This window comes from Nannobrachium achirus (assembly GCF_963921795.1).
Source record: "Nannobrachium achirus genome assembly, chromosome: 20".
Classification (NCBI taxonomy): domain Eukaryota; kingdom Metazoa; phylum Chordata; class Actinopteri; order Myctophiformes; family Myctophidae; genus Nannobrachium; species Nannobrachium achirus.
The window spans coordinates 39,007,749-39,024,368 of NC_137827.1; the positions used below are offsets into that span (position 1 = coordinate 39,007,749).

General features: G+C 43.7%; 1 protein-coding gene across 1 annotated transcript in view; it reads left to right on the plus strand.

Moving 5' to 3' along the window:
- alk (ALK receptor tyrosine kinase) overlaps positions 1-16,620 on the plus strand; it is a gene marked incomplete at both ends in the record, with an annotated part of 854,498 nt that overhangs the window by 792,825 nt on the left and 45,053 nt on the right. The window contains 4 exons of the mRNA XM_080751036.1: positions 316-460; positions 8,967-9,077; positions 12,639-12,780; positions 15,888-16,055. Coding sequence (XP_080607162.1) covers positions 316-460; positions 8,967-9,077; positions 12,639-12,780; positions 15,888-16,055 — 566 coding nt within the window. The remainder of the gene's footprint in view (positions 1-315; positions 461-8,966; positions 9,078-12,638; positions 12,781-15,887; positions 16,056-16,620) is intronic.

Sequence of the window (16,620 nt, forward strand, 5' to 3'; positions counted from 1 at the left end):
GACATGGCAACACAGGTTAATTCAGAGCCCAGAACGCCAACTACTGACACTTTAATGCAAGGACACAGGAACCCAAATGATGTTTTTCAGGCCAGCTTTTTCAGCCTCCGCCTCTTTCAGTATATGAACAGGAAGCCGGAGGTGGAGCCAGGAATATGGTGAATACTCGGGCACACGCTGCCCTGTGACAACCATCCTTAAATGTTGAAGTCCTCCAAACATAGTAGTAATACAAACGTGTGTGTGTGTGTGTGTGTGTGTGTGTGTGTGTGTGTGTGCGTGTGCGTGTGCGCGTGTGTGCGTGCGTGTCAACAGGATCACGGCGTATGGGGCGGCCGGTGGTCGCAGCGTGTTGGCCATGAGGTCACATGGCATCTACATCACCGGGGACTTCCTGCTCCAGAAGGGACAGCTGCTGCACATCCTGGTTGGACAGCACGGCGAGGACGCCTGTCCCAACGTGAGTCCTTAACCACATGAACCCCATATGGGTATCAGGAGTCCCTCAGGGCTCAATGCTAGTGTCTTTTCTGTTTTCTGTAATTGTGGCGAAAGCTTCCATTGACAATAGCTGACCGACAAGCTCACAATGCGACGCGCTGCGTCGCATTGTGAGCTTGTCGGTCTGCTATTGTCAGTGGAAGCTTTCCTCACAATACCAATGCTGGGGTTTAAGTGGTTAAATAATCAGTGTCAATTGCTATTGTGAGTGCTAGCTGGACACTTACAGATGTGCCGTTTCAACTCTTCCGTTTGTACTGCTCTTTTCCAGAACATTTCCTGGAAATGCATTTTTTCCACAGGTTTCTTTCCCTGTTTTGCCTCTCTGATTTTTATGGAAAATGGAGTGTATTTTTTGCTGAAACTCGCAAATGGCAAGAAACCAATCCATTCCCATTGAAAAGCAGAAACCACCTTCATAGGTAGATTTAAACTTCAAAGTCAGAGAAGGTCATGAAAATAGCAAAAATTGCTGATCTGCAAACTCAGTGTTCTGCAAATCCCCTGAAAATCTACTGTCTTGCCAGTGGCAGGACATGTGACGTTTTGAAATGGCACATCTGTTGTTGAAGTAGCATAATTATGGGGTTCAATTATGGTTCGGCATGGAAATGACAAGAGTTGGGGGATGTAGAAGTGATGCATTCACCGAAACCAAGTGTATGGTCCAAACTGATATTCCCAAGACATGCAAAGTTGTCTGGCTTTTCACCTACATACTGTACATGGTCTTCAACTGGTACATGGATCTAGTATACAGCATCTAGATCTCGATCTTAGGTTAATGCACCTTGAATTAAATCATGACACTATAATTCACCACTGTAAAACCTATAGATGCTTTGACCCCCTCCCCCACAAAAAAGAAAAAAGTAAAAAGTACAGCCGCCACACTTCCTTTAATACATTCTACTTGCTGTTTCACCAGGGACTACTTTTGTCAGGAGCTGTTATCCTCCATTTTACTCTGCTGACAGCATAGGTCCACTATTCCCATCTCCACTCAGCCGGCGGTTGAAAACCATCTCTAGAAAGCCCTCTACCATTCATAAATGAAATCTTTTACAAACTTCAAACTGTCACACAAGTTCTGGAAGGCTCGCAGTAGGGAATGGATCCAGATTTTGAGGAGCTCTCGGTTGCAGAGTGGATGAAATCTTAACGCGAGCCTCAGATCATCATTACGTCTGTATCATGTTTGGATCCAAATTTGTAACCACTCCATGCACATACCGGCAGTTACACGTGTAGTATGTTTGTTGTTTGTTTATTCTGAGCAAATCATTGATACATAATTAAAATCATTATTTTTGCTACATTCCTGGTGCGGGTACACACACAGATGAAGCATCGTTTCGTTGCTGTTTGGTTACCTCTCCTGGTGTACTGGGTATACACGTTGTTGGTTGTTTTTTGATATTTGTTTTGTCTGGGGTGAGTCAGGGCGAGCGTAGGTTTCACAGACAGAGGTCTGCCATGCCGGGGGTCACCAGGTTATTCAGAAAGGAAGCCCGTCTTGTTTCCGCGACCGGAGTCATTTAAGGTTCTTTCTCTTTTTTATTTCCACCTCGGCTCTGACAGCACGGGGAGCACGGCGCTCTCCTAAGAGGGCGGTGGGAGCTCGGGAAGTGATTTGTGCCACCGCGCCGAGCCGTGTTTATCACACCTTAGCCTGCCCCCCCTCCCCCGGAACGGAAATGATACCTCCCCAATCGCTACAAATACACTCACTTATTCTGTCTGTAGCACCCTGTCTCCCAACTCACTGTCTCCCTCTCTCTCTGTGTCCTGCTCCCTCACACACACACACACACACACACACACACACACACACACACACACACACACACACACACACACACACACACACACACACACAGGGACGTGCTGGCCATTGGGAAATGTGGGACAACCCCCGAACGGCGGGTTCATTCCCGGACGGTCCAGGCCGTCCATTAGGAAAAATAAATAAAAATAAAATGTCAGCCTTCGTTCCATTTTGGGGGCTGCGCGGCCAACAAAGTAAATCGTCACTGTCGGGCAGAAACCTCGTATCTCCAAGTTTCAAATTTGTAGATTTTTTCGCAAAGCAAAGCCCTCCCTGCTTCATCATACAAGGCCGTCGCACAAAAGTAGTGAAAACAGCAGATCTACAAGCACACAACGCCTCGCGGTGCGAGACGTTGTGTGCTTGTAGATCGGCTGTTTTCACTAGTTTAAATCATTTTCAAAATGATAAATACAAAACAAACGGTTTTGGACATACAAGGTTTCCACCCGACAACAACGAAATATAACTCATGTAATTGGCCCACTGGCTTGTCACTTGTCATGATCTGAAATGGCAAATCTTTGAGTAGCAGCAGCACTATAAAGAGAGATCTCTCTCTATAGCGCGCAATGAGGGCCTCTCCAACTCTTTTTCCCGGGCTGAATCAGGGGCCCAGGATGTCCCTGACACACACACACACACACACACACACACACACACACACACACACACACACACACACACACACACACGTTTGACTATAAATGAGAAGTGGCACGGTGACAGGCCAGCCCGTGGAGTGGATAGGGGGGAAAACAGAGTCTATCCAGAGGGATGTCTTGTCAGCTCTCGCATGCAGACGTACGACCCCCCTCCTCCCCCCTGCCCCAACACCGCCTGTCAATCACTCTCACTGGCCCGCCACACACACGCACGCACTGATGCACACACACACACACATGCCGATTACAGCAGTGTATAGGGCCAGATAGAGAGATGATAGACAATGTGAGTGAGTTAGAAGCGGGTCGGGACCCATTTGTGGGTCACGGACCAATTTATATGGGTCACGACTCAAGTAAAAATCCCATTTTCTTTTCCTACACACACACACACACACACACACACACACACACACACACACACACACACACACACACACACACACACATATATATATATATATTTTTTTTTTTTTTTTTTTTTTTTTTTTTTTTCATTTTGAATAATTGTATACATTTTAAAACAAACAAATCTTAGAAATCCCATAAATGCTAAATAAAATAGAAATAAGTAGTGAAAATAGCTGATCTACAAGCTCGCAAAGCTTGTACCGTCATTAATTCGGCTGTTCGTGCCACCGAGATTTTGTGACTCCCTGAACCGAACCGAAATAAATTCGGCACTAAAATGGAGTATGAATCGTTCCTAATCCCGCTTTTGGGTCTCGACCTGAAAAGTTTGGGAATCACTGATTTAGAGGAAGAATCCAAAGAGAGGCAAGTATTGCACCGAATGAGATTTGTTTGCATTGTTGCCTTTTAAAATTGAGAACGAGTAAAAATGTGGACTGCGGGAATGTCAAACTGGACAATGGGGATGACGAGGGAGGATTGGAAAGTTTTTTTCCTGAAGAACAGTGCTTTCAGTGCTCCATTATTATTTTTGCCTCTCCATTGACTTCCTCAATGAAATATATATATACAGTATATTTTTTTCCTTTTCTCTTTAAAGTCTGAAACATTTCAAGACGTTATAGTATAGCCCTATACTATAGTATACAGTAGACGCCCACGCTTCCCACAGAAGACGGACATTTTCAAGTTTGAATGACGTTTCTGGGTGAAAGTATGAAGGAGGAGAAAGGGTCCAAAGTTTTGGAAAGGATAAATAATAAGAGTGGAAAACGACATGAGTGGGCTTTCTCCCAGCGAGCCTCCTACCTGGAACAATCCCCAAAAGTGTGAAAAGAGTTTCGCGCGTGCACGTCTCCGAAAATTAGTTTTTTTGCGGTTTTGATCGTGTTTTATTCGGGTTTCCGCGGTTTATTTTTTTGCTAAACAATCGGGAACGGCACACTACACTTTCCCTTTGCCTCTCTCCACATGCACCAGCCAGCAGGTACCAACAGACAGACAACACCGGTTTCATATAATCATTCAGTTCCAAAAGCTTTTCAGTTGATCTACTTAATTTTACACCACTGTCTACTACAGCAAGCATGATGGTTCCCAAACGTTTTAGCCTGTGAACCAAGAGAAACTAAACCCAAACTAGTAGTAGTGAAAATAGCAGATCTACACAAGCTCACAACGAGTCGCTTCGCGCTGCGTTGTGAACTTCTAGATCGGCTATTTTCAAGACCCATACAATGTGTCCACAACGCTAGCCCAAACAGTGTAGGCTACATTAGCCAGCAGCAGCATAGCATCCATCATTACTCCAACTCTAATATAGCCAGAGAGATCACGTTTTTATGAAAGTGGGGGTGTCCCGTCGTACTCACAATGACTGGTGGTGACGCGCCTGAGCAGGAGCTTCTTGCTAGGATGGAGAGGAATATCAACAAACATTTTGATTCATTGATTGATTGATAGTAATCATTGCTATAGGGCAGGGTTCCCCAATAGCCGGCCCGCGGGCCATTTGCGGCCCACGGGGGGCTACTGTCTGGCCTCCACCAACCCCAGTAATAATGGTGGTATAAGAGCAGCAACAACACTAGTGTATCGTCGTTGTCGGCTGGAAATCTTGTATCTCCAAATGTGTACGTTCTTTCGCAAATCATACAAGGCCGTCGCACAAAAGTAGTGAAGACAGCAGATCTACAAGCGCACAATGCCTCGCGGTGCGAGGCGTGTGCTTGTAGATCGGCTGTTTTCACTAGTTTAAATCATTTTAAAAATTCAAAACAAACGGTTCTGGACATACAAGATTTTCACCCAACAATGACGATATCTGAACTGTCGCTGGAGTAGCAGGAACGCCGCCGTTGCCTCCCGCAATGTTGTGGCCCTCGGCTTGGTACCTTTCGGCCCTTGGGGAAAACTAATTGGGGAACCCTGCTATAGAGTGTTTGTTAAATAACAGGCGTCTCCCTGTCTCCCCCCCAGCTCACCTGAAAAAAAATATAGTGTTCCAGTTTTGTCTGCTTATTTCTTTGTGTCATCACTTTAAATTGGTATCCTGTCCTGATCATTAGTTTGAGGACATTAACTAAAAAAGTATTGCTAACTGTACCCCTTATTAACATGTTAAAAACTGTGCAGCAAGATTCTCAAGCTGGGAGTGTACTGGCCTACATAAAACTAATGGAAGAAAAGAAAAACAACACACCTTGACCGTTGAAAATCTCAAATTATAGTCCTTTGTTCACGTGTTACAAATAGACTACAAAGAGTAACTTAGATCAGCCGTTTGGAGCTGAGCTCAAACGGTGCTATTTGGAAGCCCAGAGTGGCCAGGTGGAAACGGCGGCAGCTAATAGTGGGAGTTGGATACTTAACAGTAGCAGTTGAAAAAGCAGACTTTTTTGGTTTTATATTATTTCTATTTTAACTTGGATTGGATGAAACCTGACCAGTGGGGCTTTCAAAACGGCAGCCAAGCCTCCTATCCCTCTCTGCCCACAGCAGAGCATGATTGCGAGAATTTGCAACGCAGGGAAGAAGCTTCTTAAGGGACAGCTACTATCAAAAAAGTAGGGGGAAGAAAGGGATAAATGGTGGATAAATACGTAATTTCATCTTCTGCACCTGAAACCTGGCACAGTACCAGTATGGACCATCACCTTGCAGTAGCAACAAGGAGTACTGGCAGTTAAAGGGACCCAGGGGACTCTACCGAACCCCTTTCCACCGGAGTTGAACCGGTTCGGTTCTTTTTCCCCGTCTAATTTGGCGGGGAGTGTTTCAACTGAAAATGGTTCAGAACACTAAAAGTTTGTTCGTAACTGGAACCTAAAAAATACTTTTTTAGGGCTCTCTAACCATTTAGCTATGATGCCTAAAACTGGTGCTTAAAAACGGGTGGAAAGGCAAGCAGGTTCGCGGCCGTGTTCCGTGAAAGCAACAAGGTTCCAAGAATCAAAACCAGAACCAAAGTTCTTTGGTGGAAAAGGGGCCTACAGTACCTGTGAGTGTTTATAGGAGCGGTCATCATCACCATGCTGGCTTGTGGTGGACCTTATTGTCAAATTCTATTTTTGCCATGGACATACAAAATGAGAAGACAATAATATTACCAGAAACACATACAACGAAAACCCTGAATAACCATAACAGGTCTGTAACTCTCACAGGTCCATTTGGTTCCATTTGTACACTCTCAGAGTGATGGGGGTCCTTGCAAATAAAACGTTTGAGAACCACTACTAGTCAGACTCCTAAGAGTCATAGTAAGTGTCATATAGAAAACTTGGAGACTTGACATTAATTGGGTCTTATGATCAAAATAAGAACATTATAATGGTGTGTAAAAAAGAACATCTTAAATGTTGCCACGGATAAGACCAAGTCTTGCCACGGACACATTCGTCCGTGTACGGACATATTGATGACCCCTGCGGTCGTGACACAGACCCCTCAGTTCAGCTAGTAGAAAAACAACAGCAACAACAACAACACAACGGGACGGAAGGGTGAGAAAAGGGCAAGGAAGTGTACAGGCGACGACGCCGTCGTAAACAATTAATCAAAGACAGAGAAGGCCAACGGCAAACCCCTGCTTTACTCTGGCAGAACAAGCGGAGAGAGAGTCAGAGGGGAGAGAGAGCTTGTTCCGATGTCCGTGCAGGTGAAAGAGCTAAAGCACCAGAGCGAGAGGCACGGAGGAAACCTCACCCACCGCTGCCCCAATCCATGCCAAACTTTGGCACACTCCTTGGCTGCCAAACCACCAACCCCCACCCCTCATCTTTCACATGGCCCTCTTCTAGCGCCACCATGAGGCCGATTCTTGCAAAACACATTTTTGGACACTGATCCTACAGATTTTGTCCTAAAATCACACACAGCAGTACAGTATCTATAAAGTCATGTCATCAATATGGATCTGTCCCATTTCCCATATTCCCTCCGGATTGGCAACCATTTCCTAAAGTTTGTGTATGCGACCTGACGGTCGCTTATCTCCTGATTAGGGAGTCTTACTGGTACTAAGTACATGTCATGTACTGTACTCAAGTACAATTGTGAGGTATTTTGACTTAACTGGAGTATTTCAAATTTGCAAGGCTTTGCTTTACTTCATCTCAGAGAAAAATGTTCTACTTTTTACTCCACTAGAATTATTATTTGAAAACTTGAGTTACTAGTTACTTTGAAGATTTTGAATTTTTTGACTTATTGAAAATAGGCCATCTACAAGCTCAGATCTGCTATTTTCAAAAGACTTTACTACATGACGAACTTGTGAAATGCGACATAATGCATAATGACTGAGTACTTTTACTTTTGGCACTTTAAGTATATCTTGATTCCAATATAATACTTTTGTCAGCAAGGGGTCCCATCGGGAAGTTCTCGCACACTCAGAGCCAAGGAACGCAGTTTAAAAAAAAAATGTTTTAACTGTGTTCCTATCCTTGGCTCTGAGTGTGTGAGAAGAACTTCCCGATGGGACCCCTTGCTGATTTAATCCTATATTCATTTCTAGCACCTCAAACACGACACGACACATATGCTAAACTCCGAAGCACTCGGCTCACCTTGTTTCATAATACTTTTGTACTCTTAACTCTCTGACTAAACCTTTTTGCCCATGCACCCTGTTACCTCCCGACCTAGCTGACGCACCCCCACACGGAATGGAAATATACGAACATATATTTTGTACATTATGTAACATGCTTATCAATCATGTATGTGACATGTTATTCGAAATTCAGAAGTCTGACAAAAAAGCAGAAATTTACTCTGGGGAGAAATAATTTGCCTGTGTTGGCTGTTACACAGGAATTAATTAATGAGTGAATGAGTGAATAAGTGAGTGAGTGGGTGGGTGGGTGAGTGGGCGAGTGAGTGAGAGGATAACAGCATGTGCAGTAAGCGATTGAGTCTGCGATTAAATAGACGAGGGTGAGTGGGAATCGATGAGAGTGGGTGATTGATCGCGTGAGATGGGGAGTGAGTCCGAGTCAGCGAGAAGAACGGCAGCAGAAGAAAGAGCACGAGCAATTAAGCAAACATCATTAGCGAGTGTGACTGTGTGTGCACTGACTGCAGTCAGTGTGAGTATGTGCAGACACATGGGTTTCATGCTATCAGATCAGAGATGACTCTCAAAGCAGTGTTGGCACACTCACTGGGCAGCCACACACGAGACGGTCATCTCATAGTTTGATGCCCGCGTTCACTGCTCTGTCATGGATTAAAGTTCTCAGTCGCCATGACTGAATTCAGTCATTAGCATGTCATTAGTTATTGAAAATGAAGCCGGTCGATTTGACATACAGCCCAAGTGCGTGCCACCAAAACTGTGGGAGGAAGAGTAGCGTGGCAAAATAAAGTTTATCCGGAAAGATGGAAGAAAGTACTATAGTCTGGTTGACTATAGTACTTGAACAATTGCACACCCCTTAGAAGTTTTTTTTAGAATTGACCTCAAGTCTTAATTTATTCCATGCGCTCGCTCTCTCTTTCTCTCTCTCTCTCTCTCTCTCTCTCTCTCTCTCCCTCTCTCCCTCTCTCTGCAGTCCAACATCCAGCTGAATAAGATATGCATCGAACAGAGCGGCCCCATGGTCAACAGGACCCAGGTCAAAGGGGGCGGGGGTGGAGGGGGAGGAGCTACCTATGTTTTCAAGGTGAGTTCAGTTTCCGTGCTTATATTATATTCACTCGTCCGTCTAGCACTGCCCGAGCCATCGGGTCATGTACAGGCGACGCGTTTCAATGTTTCTCAAAGCAGTACTTAATTTAACTCCACAGAGTGTGTGAATAGACCCGTACGGTTCCATTTGCTTCCATTTGTACACTCTTTTGAGTTAAATCAACACTAAGGATTTGACCTTGCAGTGTACCTTGTATCCCCATATTAATGCCCTACTTCATCATACAGGTGTCACAGGTTATGTTGTCTGCACTGATCCTTTTCCACTTGCTCTGAAGCAGTGAAATGTTTTCCGCTCGCTGTACACTGTAAATGGAGGCGGAGAGAGGAGAAAATATAATTTACAGGCCTGTACACAGTAAAATCCAGAGCTTGGATTTAACTCTGAATCAATTTTAAACGCTCAGGGTTTCCGCTGCGTATTAAAGCACTCGCAAGAAGTGGCATTTAGTATGCCGTTTCTGCCCGACAAATCACGGTGCAGTCGGGCGATTAAACCAGAGTTCTGACCATTCGTCTTTATCTGTAGCAAAATTAATGCTACAGATCAACACATTAACAAAAAACATCAACAAGCCTCGTGAAATGAATAATGCATCATGTATAATGAATGTTGCCCTGAGTGCTTGAAAGTTATTCATTTTTTTGCTTTCGGCTTCAGTTTTTGGTGAGAGGCACTCTGCACTTAAGTCGGACACCCACTGCAGAAATAGCTGCTTTATCACCCCATCTTTAATGTTAATATGAGGCGAGCGTTATCGTTTACGTCCCTCTGGGGGCTAGCTGCCATTTTAACAAAACAAGCTGCCGGTATCTAGGAGAGAAGATTGTAGTAGTAGAAGTCACACCATGATAAGTGGTTCTCCACCGAATTGGGTGTCAGGACATGCTCTTGTCAAGCAGTGAGGAGAGAATGCAGGCCCTGCTGTCCACTTTAGTCTGCCAGTGTTTTTTCCCCCAAGTGGCACTTTCCCCAAATGCCAGCTCAAGGAATGCAGCCTGTGGCAGCTGGCTCAGGAGCTATAGGTTTGGGTTCTTTTAGGATTTTAACGATTCCGGTTTCTTAACGATTCCCTCCTAACGGTCCAATTCCTTTAATGATTCCTATAGGGAATTCTGAATGGACCTTTACAGGTCTGTAACTCTGAGAGTTATGGTCCTTGAAATCAAAAGTTTGAGAACTACGGCTATTGTGATTGTATAGTAGAAGTGATGTTCACATATTGTCAGCTCTCACTGTGTGGTAAACCGGCTCTGGAAATCGTTCCAAATGTGATGGAACCGATTCTGGTTTAAAAAAAAAAAAGAAAAAAAAAGAAGAAAAGGAAACAAGAAAAATAACATGCAAATCCACGGATTCCGGTTCCATCAATGTTGGATCCGGATCCTCAGGTTCCGGATCCCGACAGGAGGTAGAGTGGCCTTGCCTGGTTAATAAACCAGACCGAACACAACAACACCCCCTGGTGGTAGTGGTGTTGTAGTACGGTCTGGCACCGATCCATTGAGATTCTATTTCCTCAACCAGCTTCAAGGGTTGGCCAATCAGGCTTGTATGCTTGGGGCACGTGGTTTCTGTAGGCTTGGGGCACATGGTTTGGGGCAAACCCCAGAAATGAAAACTCTTCCTGAAATCCCAGACTCTCTTCCCAAAACGAAGTGTGTGATAGAGGCTGGCAACGCCAGGCAAAGAGTGGCCGTCTGGGTGCCGGAAGGTTCCCTGGTTTGATTCCTACCTCCTCCTGGCTGCTTGTTGGTGTGTCTTTGAGAAAGAAACGGAACCCATTGGATCCCTCCACTGCCGGTGTGTGAATGTGTACCGCTTGAGTTATGTGTGTATTAGGGCATTCACCAAATATTCGAATATCAAAGTCACTATTCGACGTTGTTCACCAAAGTCCAATATTTGCTTATTTTTATTTTTTTATTGTTTTCTCTTTAAAAAAAGATATAGTTTATAAAGCTTGGCTAGATAGGAAGTCATAAGAATGAGTTGTCAATGCCCCTGGTGGATGAATTTGTTAATGCTCTATACCAGGGCTTCTCAAACCTTTTTAGGCCGTGACCCCCCAAATAAACATATTTGAACTGGGGACCCCTACCCTGACAAGCACTTGGAATTGTAGGTATTAATGTGACTCGGTTCCGCAGACAATTATTGTTGCGAGGCGTTGTGAGCATGTAGATCGGCTATTTTCACAATGTTTGCCTCTTGCTTACTTAATATTTGACAGTTTGGCCAGTCCTGTCGAATATTCGACTATTCGAATACTTTGAGGTCGAATAATTCGAATACTAAAAATCACTATTCGTGAATGCCCTAGTGTGTATGTGAAGTAGGTGAAGCACATTCGATTGGTCGGAAAGGTCAGGAAAGAGCTATGTAAATGGAGTCCATTTACCATTTAACAGCCTGCAATCTGTAATTTATTTAAATGAATAAAACATCAATTTAACTAACCTCGAGTAGAGTATGTTAATAGACACTAATAACTAGTACATGTGCAGTGGTTGGAGGCGGTCTTCCTATACTCTTAAAATAATACAGTCCCCTCACGTCCGTATGCAAATGAAATCCTGCACATAATTCTATATCATTGAAACTCTAAACCTCGGACTGGGGAGGGAGTCTGGGAGATAGGTAGTGTAGGGTTATTTTTTATCAGTCTTATGATCATTACAATGTCCTGATGTAAGTATGAAAGTACTTCAAAAGAAGGTTTTTTTTAAATATATGTACAGTATGGGCAATCAGAATCTGTTGGAAACATTACATTTTTGATGTGGTGTCATAATTACACGTTAGGTTGATATGGCACGCTGACAAGAAAATGAGAAACATGGCAGTTCCATGTCCAAAAGGTTGCAGACATCCTCCCAGTGGGGGCTCCTCGCTGGCAGGTGAGTCAGACTCAGAAGGATACAACAGCAGTGACAATAACACACAAGTGTGTGAGGGGAGGAGTCCATAGGCATAACGACTAGATCATACATGGGCAACTGGTGGCCCGGGGGCCACATGCAGCCCCCACCTTCACTTAATGCGGCCCGCAGGTTAATACCGGAATACTGATATATTATTGATTTCAGCTGTTACAATTCCAAACATGACCTGCTTTAATTCCGTCAGTCTATATTAGTAGTTTAATGACTTAAGTATAGTAGTGTTAAAATGTCTTTTTTTTATGTCCAATGTATTTGTATTTAGGTTCATGAAGTTAACATGTGTATATAACTAAATGCGTTTGAAATTAAATCAAAATGTTACATTTCAGGATTCCAATTAAGAAATAACAAAAAATAATTCAGGATTACAATTCAAAAGAAGCAAAAATAGCCGATCTACAAGCTCAAAACGTTTTGAGCTTGTAGATCTGCTATTTTTGCTTCTATTGTATCCAATACTAGAATGACAAATGTGGCCCTCTGGAGCAAAGGTGGAAATATAGTGGCCCTCACCATCAACAAAGTTGCCCACCCCTGGACTAGATTGAGAAAGCATAAACAACAACATTTTTCCTTCCGTGGCTTCCAGGTGGATAAGGACGTGTACACCCCCCTCATCATCGCGGCAGGGGGCGGCGGCAGAGGCTACAGCAGCCAATCAGAGAACAAGGTGGAGCAGATAGACAACGACCCCAGCATGCCCGGACGCAACGGAAAGTCCCACGCAGCAGGTACTGCATGTCACAGTGACCGGTGTTCATGCTGCCAGCAAACTTTGAAGTAGTTTTAATTCTGGTTAGTTTTAGTCACATTTTATTAATCTGAAATGATTCGTTTGATTTAGTCGACTAAATGCCCCAGACTTAATGCTTGATTTTTTTATATACATAAATTGCCCCCGATGAGCAGGTTGGTGCCTTGCATGATTTCCTCCGCCATCGGTGTATGAATGTGTGTTAATGGGTGAATGTAATGCACAATCATATTAAAGAGGTGGTGCCATGATTTTACCCCCCTCTAAAACATGATTATCAGGTATTATGATTATACTAGGAGGAAGATTTTTTCCAAAAAAGTATACAGAAAGAGTTAAAATTGGGTTTTTATGTGGCCACACCCCCAGTTCATTAAGTATGCATGGATGTCATGGTGGGTGGTGACCCAGCTGATATAGCCACACCCCACAGTGTTGGGTGAATGGTAATTGGGGAGGAGTTGATACTGTGACATACTTAGTATCTGTGTTTTTTAACTGACACTTTTGACCACAAGGTGGCAGCCTCCAAGAGAAAACAAACAAATACTAAGAGAATACATCATTTCTCAAAAAACCACACCAGGGGGTCTAATGAAGTACTTTCAACCTCCTAGACACATGAAAAACAGAAAAAGTACAAAACTATGGCACCACCTCTTTAAAGTGCCTTGGATAAAGGCGCTATATACCGTAAATGCACCATTTACCGTTTACCATAACAGTTAGTGGTCGATTTTGGATTACTGGTGGTCCCTCCATCCCTAGCACCCCGCCAGTGAGAACCAGCGGCGTATATGCCTCTGTGAGGCGCACCTTTGATGCCTTCGGGAGAGCGAGAGAGAGAGAGAATGAGAGTTTGAAGGGGCCAGAGAAAGCGAGATGGAAGTGAATGCTAACTGCTGAGAGGCAGAGGAGGCGCAAGACAGACAATGAATAGCTGAATAGATGGATAATAAGCATTGCTGCATTGCAGTGCATAAAGGCCCGTCTCTCTCCTCTCGGCTCTTGCACACAGTGATAGACTGTGGTGTCTCATCATGTTGACTCCTGGGTGCGTGCGGCGGTAATGAGCACAGGAATACAGATGGACCGCCGAGGAGCTGCCAATTTGTACGGCCAGTAACTGCTGTCCGCACTCGTAAACACGCCTATTATTCCTTGAGCCGTGGGCTCCTGTATTGATGCATGAGTTTGCGCAATATTCCCCACCTCTCCTCCTGTACGGTTAGTTTTACGGTGATAAAAATTGTATGTAGTTGAATATTAAAAAAAGAAAAAGGGCGTGTAGTGTAAGGTGCAGAATAAAAGTATCCATTTTCCTCAAAAACCTATGTTGTGATTGTGAAATAATTGTCAGAAATTAAAATATGAATAGCGTCTGCCCTCGTGAACCTTTCAAAGTAGCATATTTGATAGGCATTATGCACTGGCGTATGCCCTGGCCACACGAATAGCCTTAGCCACGGATCATGCCCTCAAGAAAACACCACTGTACATGGCTGAATGTTCTCCATTCTCGCGTAGCCAGACAACTATTCCACAATCTCTTGATGCTAATAGATCAGTGGTTATCCCGAATTTATTTGATTTCTTCATTTTTTTATGAAATTCTGTCATCTGTTCACCATTTCCTTTCACAAAAACATATTTTAAAATGTAAATATATTTCCAGTCTGGCCTAGAGACACTATCTCCATTAACCGTGATCAAACGGATAAAAGGGTCCGTTTGGTTACATTTGTGCACTCTCACAGTTACAAATGGATGAATTAACTGAGGATTTTACTGTGTAATCGTGAGTCTTTCAGTTAAAAGCGAAGCCTTCCCCATGCATGACTATTCATATCAACTTGCTTTGTCTCACCGGCGACGCAGAGCTTTAACAACAACGTTCCGCTCCAACTTTATTTTCATAACACGCAGCCATTATCCATTATTCACATATAGCTGCAGTTGACAAGCGCCCCGCATAACATAAGATATTGATTACTTTTGCTTTCCTTTTTTTTCCTAGTCTGCATCGGCCCCAAGGTTTACTTAGTAGGAAACTAGGTGAACGAAAAATAAAAAATTCAACATGTCTGGGATTTACTTTTTTTTTTTTTCGTCTCCTTTCTTTTTCTCCCGCAGTTGCTTGTCTAGTGATTTATTTATTTTTCCATTTGTTTGTGTCTCTCGGCTTTAGAGGGAAGGGAAGAAGGCTACAGAGAATGGTGGGGAGAAATATGCTGATGTTTGGGGAATAAGGGACGGATTAGTTGTAGCTTTATTATGTATAGCGGTAGGTAATCTCATATTACCAATTCTCTTTGAGGGGATTTTGTCCGTACCTGTTGCACACAGTTACCTACTGCTGACTGTAGATATTTCTGTGTACGTGTGTGTGTGTGTGTGTGTGTGTGTGTGCGCATGCTTGTGTGGACACTGTACTGTATTTCGAAGAAAAGTCTGCCCACTGTCTCTCTGTCTCTCTCTGTGTCTTTTCTGGCCATTGGTCTCTCGCCAGTGTTGATTTCGTCGACTAAAACTATGACGAAAAATGTTTGTCCACTGACGAAAACTAAATAAAAGCTAAGCTGTGATGACTAAAACTAAGACTAAATATACTGACTATTTTGTCAACAAAATAAAAACTAGACTAAAACATTAGGGAGGGACTAGTGGAGAAGAAAGTCATTTTATGTTTGGTTGCTCTCAGGTGTTCTGCGACGCGTTGTGAGCTTGTAGATCTGCTATTTTCAGCACACAACCAAGTGTAAGATCAGTCATTACGATGCCATCAAGGCCTGCCAAAATGCATTTCAGTTGACTAAATCAACTGTAGATTTAGTCGCCTAAAATCTTATGATATTTAGTCGACAAAAAATAGACTAAAACTAAAACTTTTCAGGTGACTAAATTATGACTAAAACGAAATGACATTTTATTCAAAAGACTATGACTAAAACTAAATCAAAACTTGCTGTCAAAAACAACATTGGTCTCTCGCACACAAACACATCACACATGCGCTCACACACAACACCTCAACAACGCATCACTTCACAACACATGAAAACGGGTGTCTTGTGTGGCTGACAGGTGGAGGTGGAGGCTGGAGTGACGTTGCCCCTGCCAGCCAGGGCGGGAGACCCCTGGTGCTGGGGGGCCAAGGAGGCCAGGCGTGTCAGAAGTTCTGGCAGACCCGCGGGGGCTTCGGGGGCGGCGGGGGAGGCTGCATGTCGGGAGGAGGCGGAGGAGGATACAGAGGTTGGTGCAACAGTCTGCTCTCGTCCCAACGGTTCACATCACATTCTGGAACTTGTTTACAAAAGCTTTGGAATGAGATGCCATTCAAATGGACTGCCCCGATATGACTATACAGCAGCAACTCCCCATGCACTAGTGACTAGGGCATTCACCAAATATTCGAATATTCAAATATCAAAGTCACTATTCGACGTTGTTCACCGAAGTCGAATATTCGCTTATTTCTATTTTTTTATTGTTTATATAGTTTATAAAGCTTGGCTAGATAGGAAGTCATAAGAATGAGTTGTCAATGCCCCTGGTGGATGAATTTGTTAATGCTCTATACCAGGGGTTCTCAAACCTTTTTAGGCTGTGACCCCCAAAATAAACATATTTGAACTGGGGACCCCCACCCTGACAAGCACTTGGAATTGTAGGTATTACATTTAATGTGACTCGGTTCCGCAGATAAATATTGTGAAAATAGCAGATCTACATGCTCACAACGCCTCGCAACGCGAGGCGTTGTGAGCATGTAGATCTGCTATTTTCACAATGTTCGCCTCTTGCTTACTTAATATTT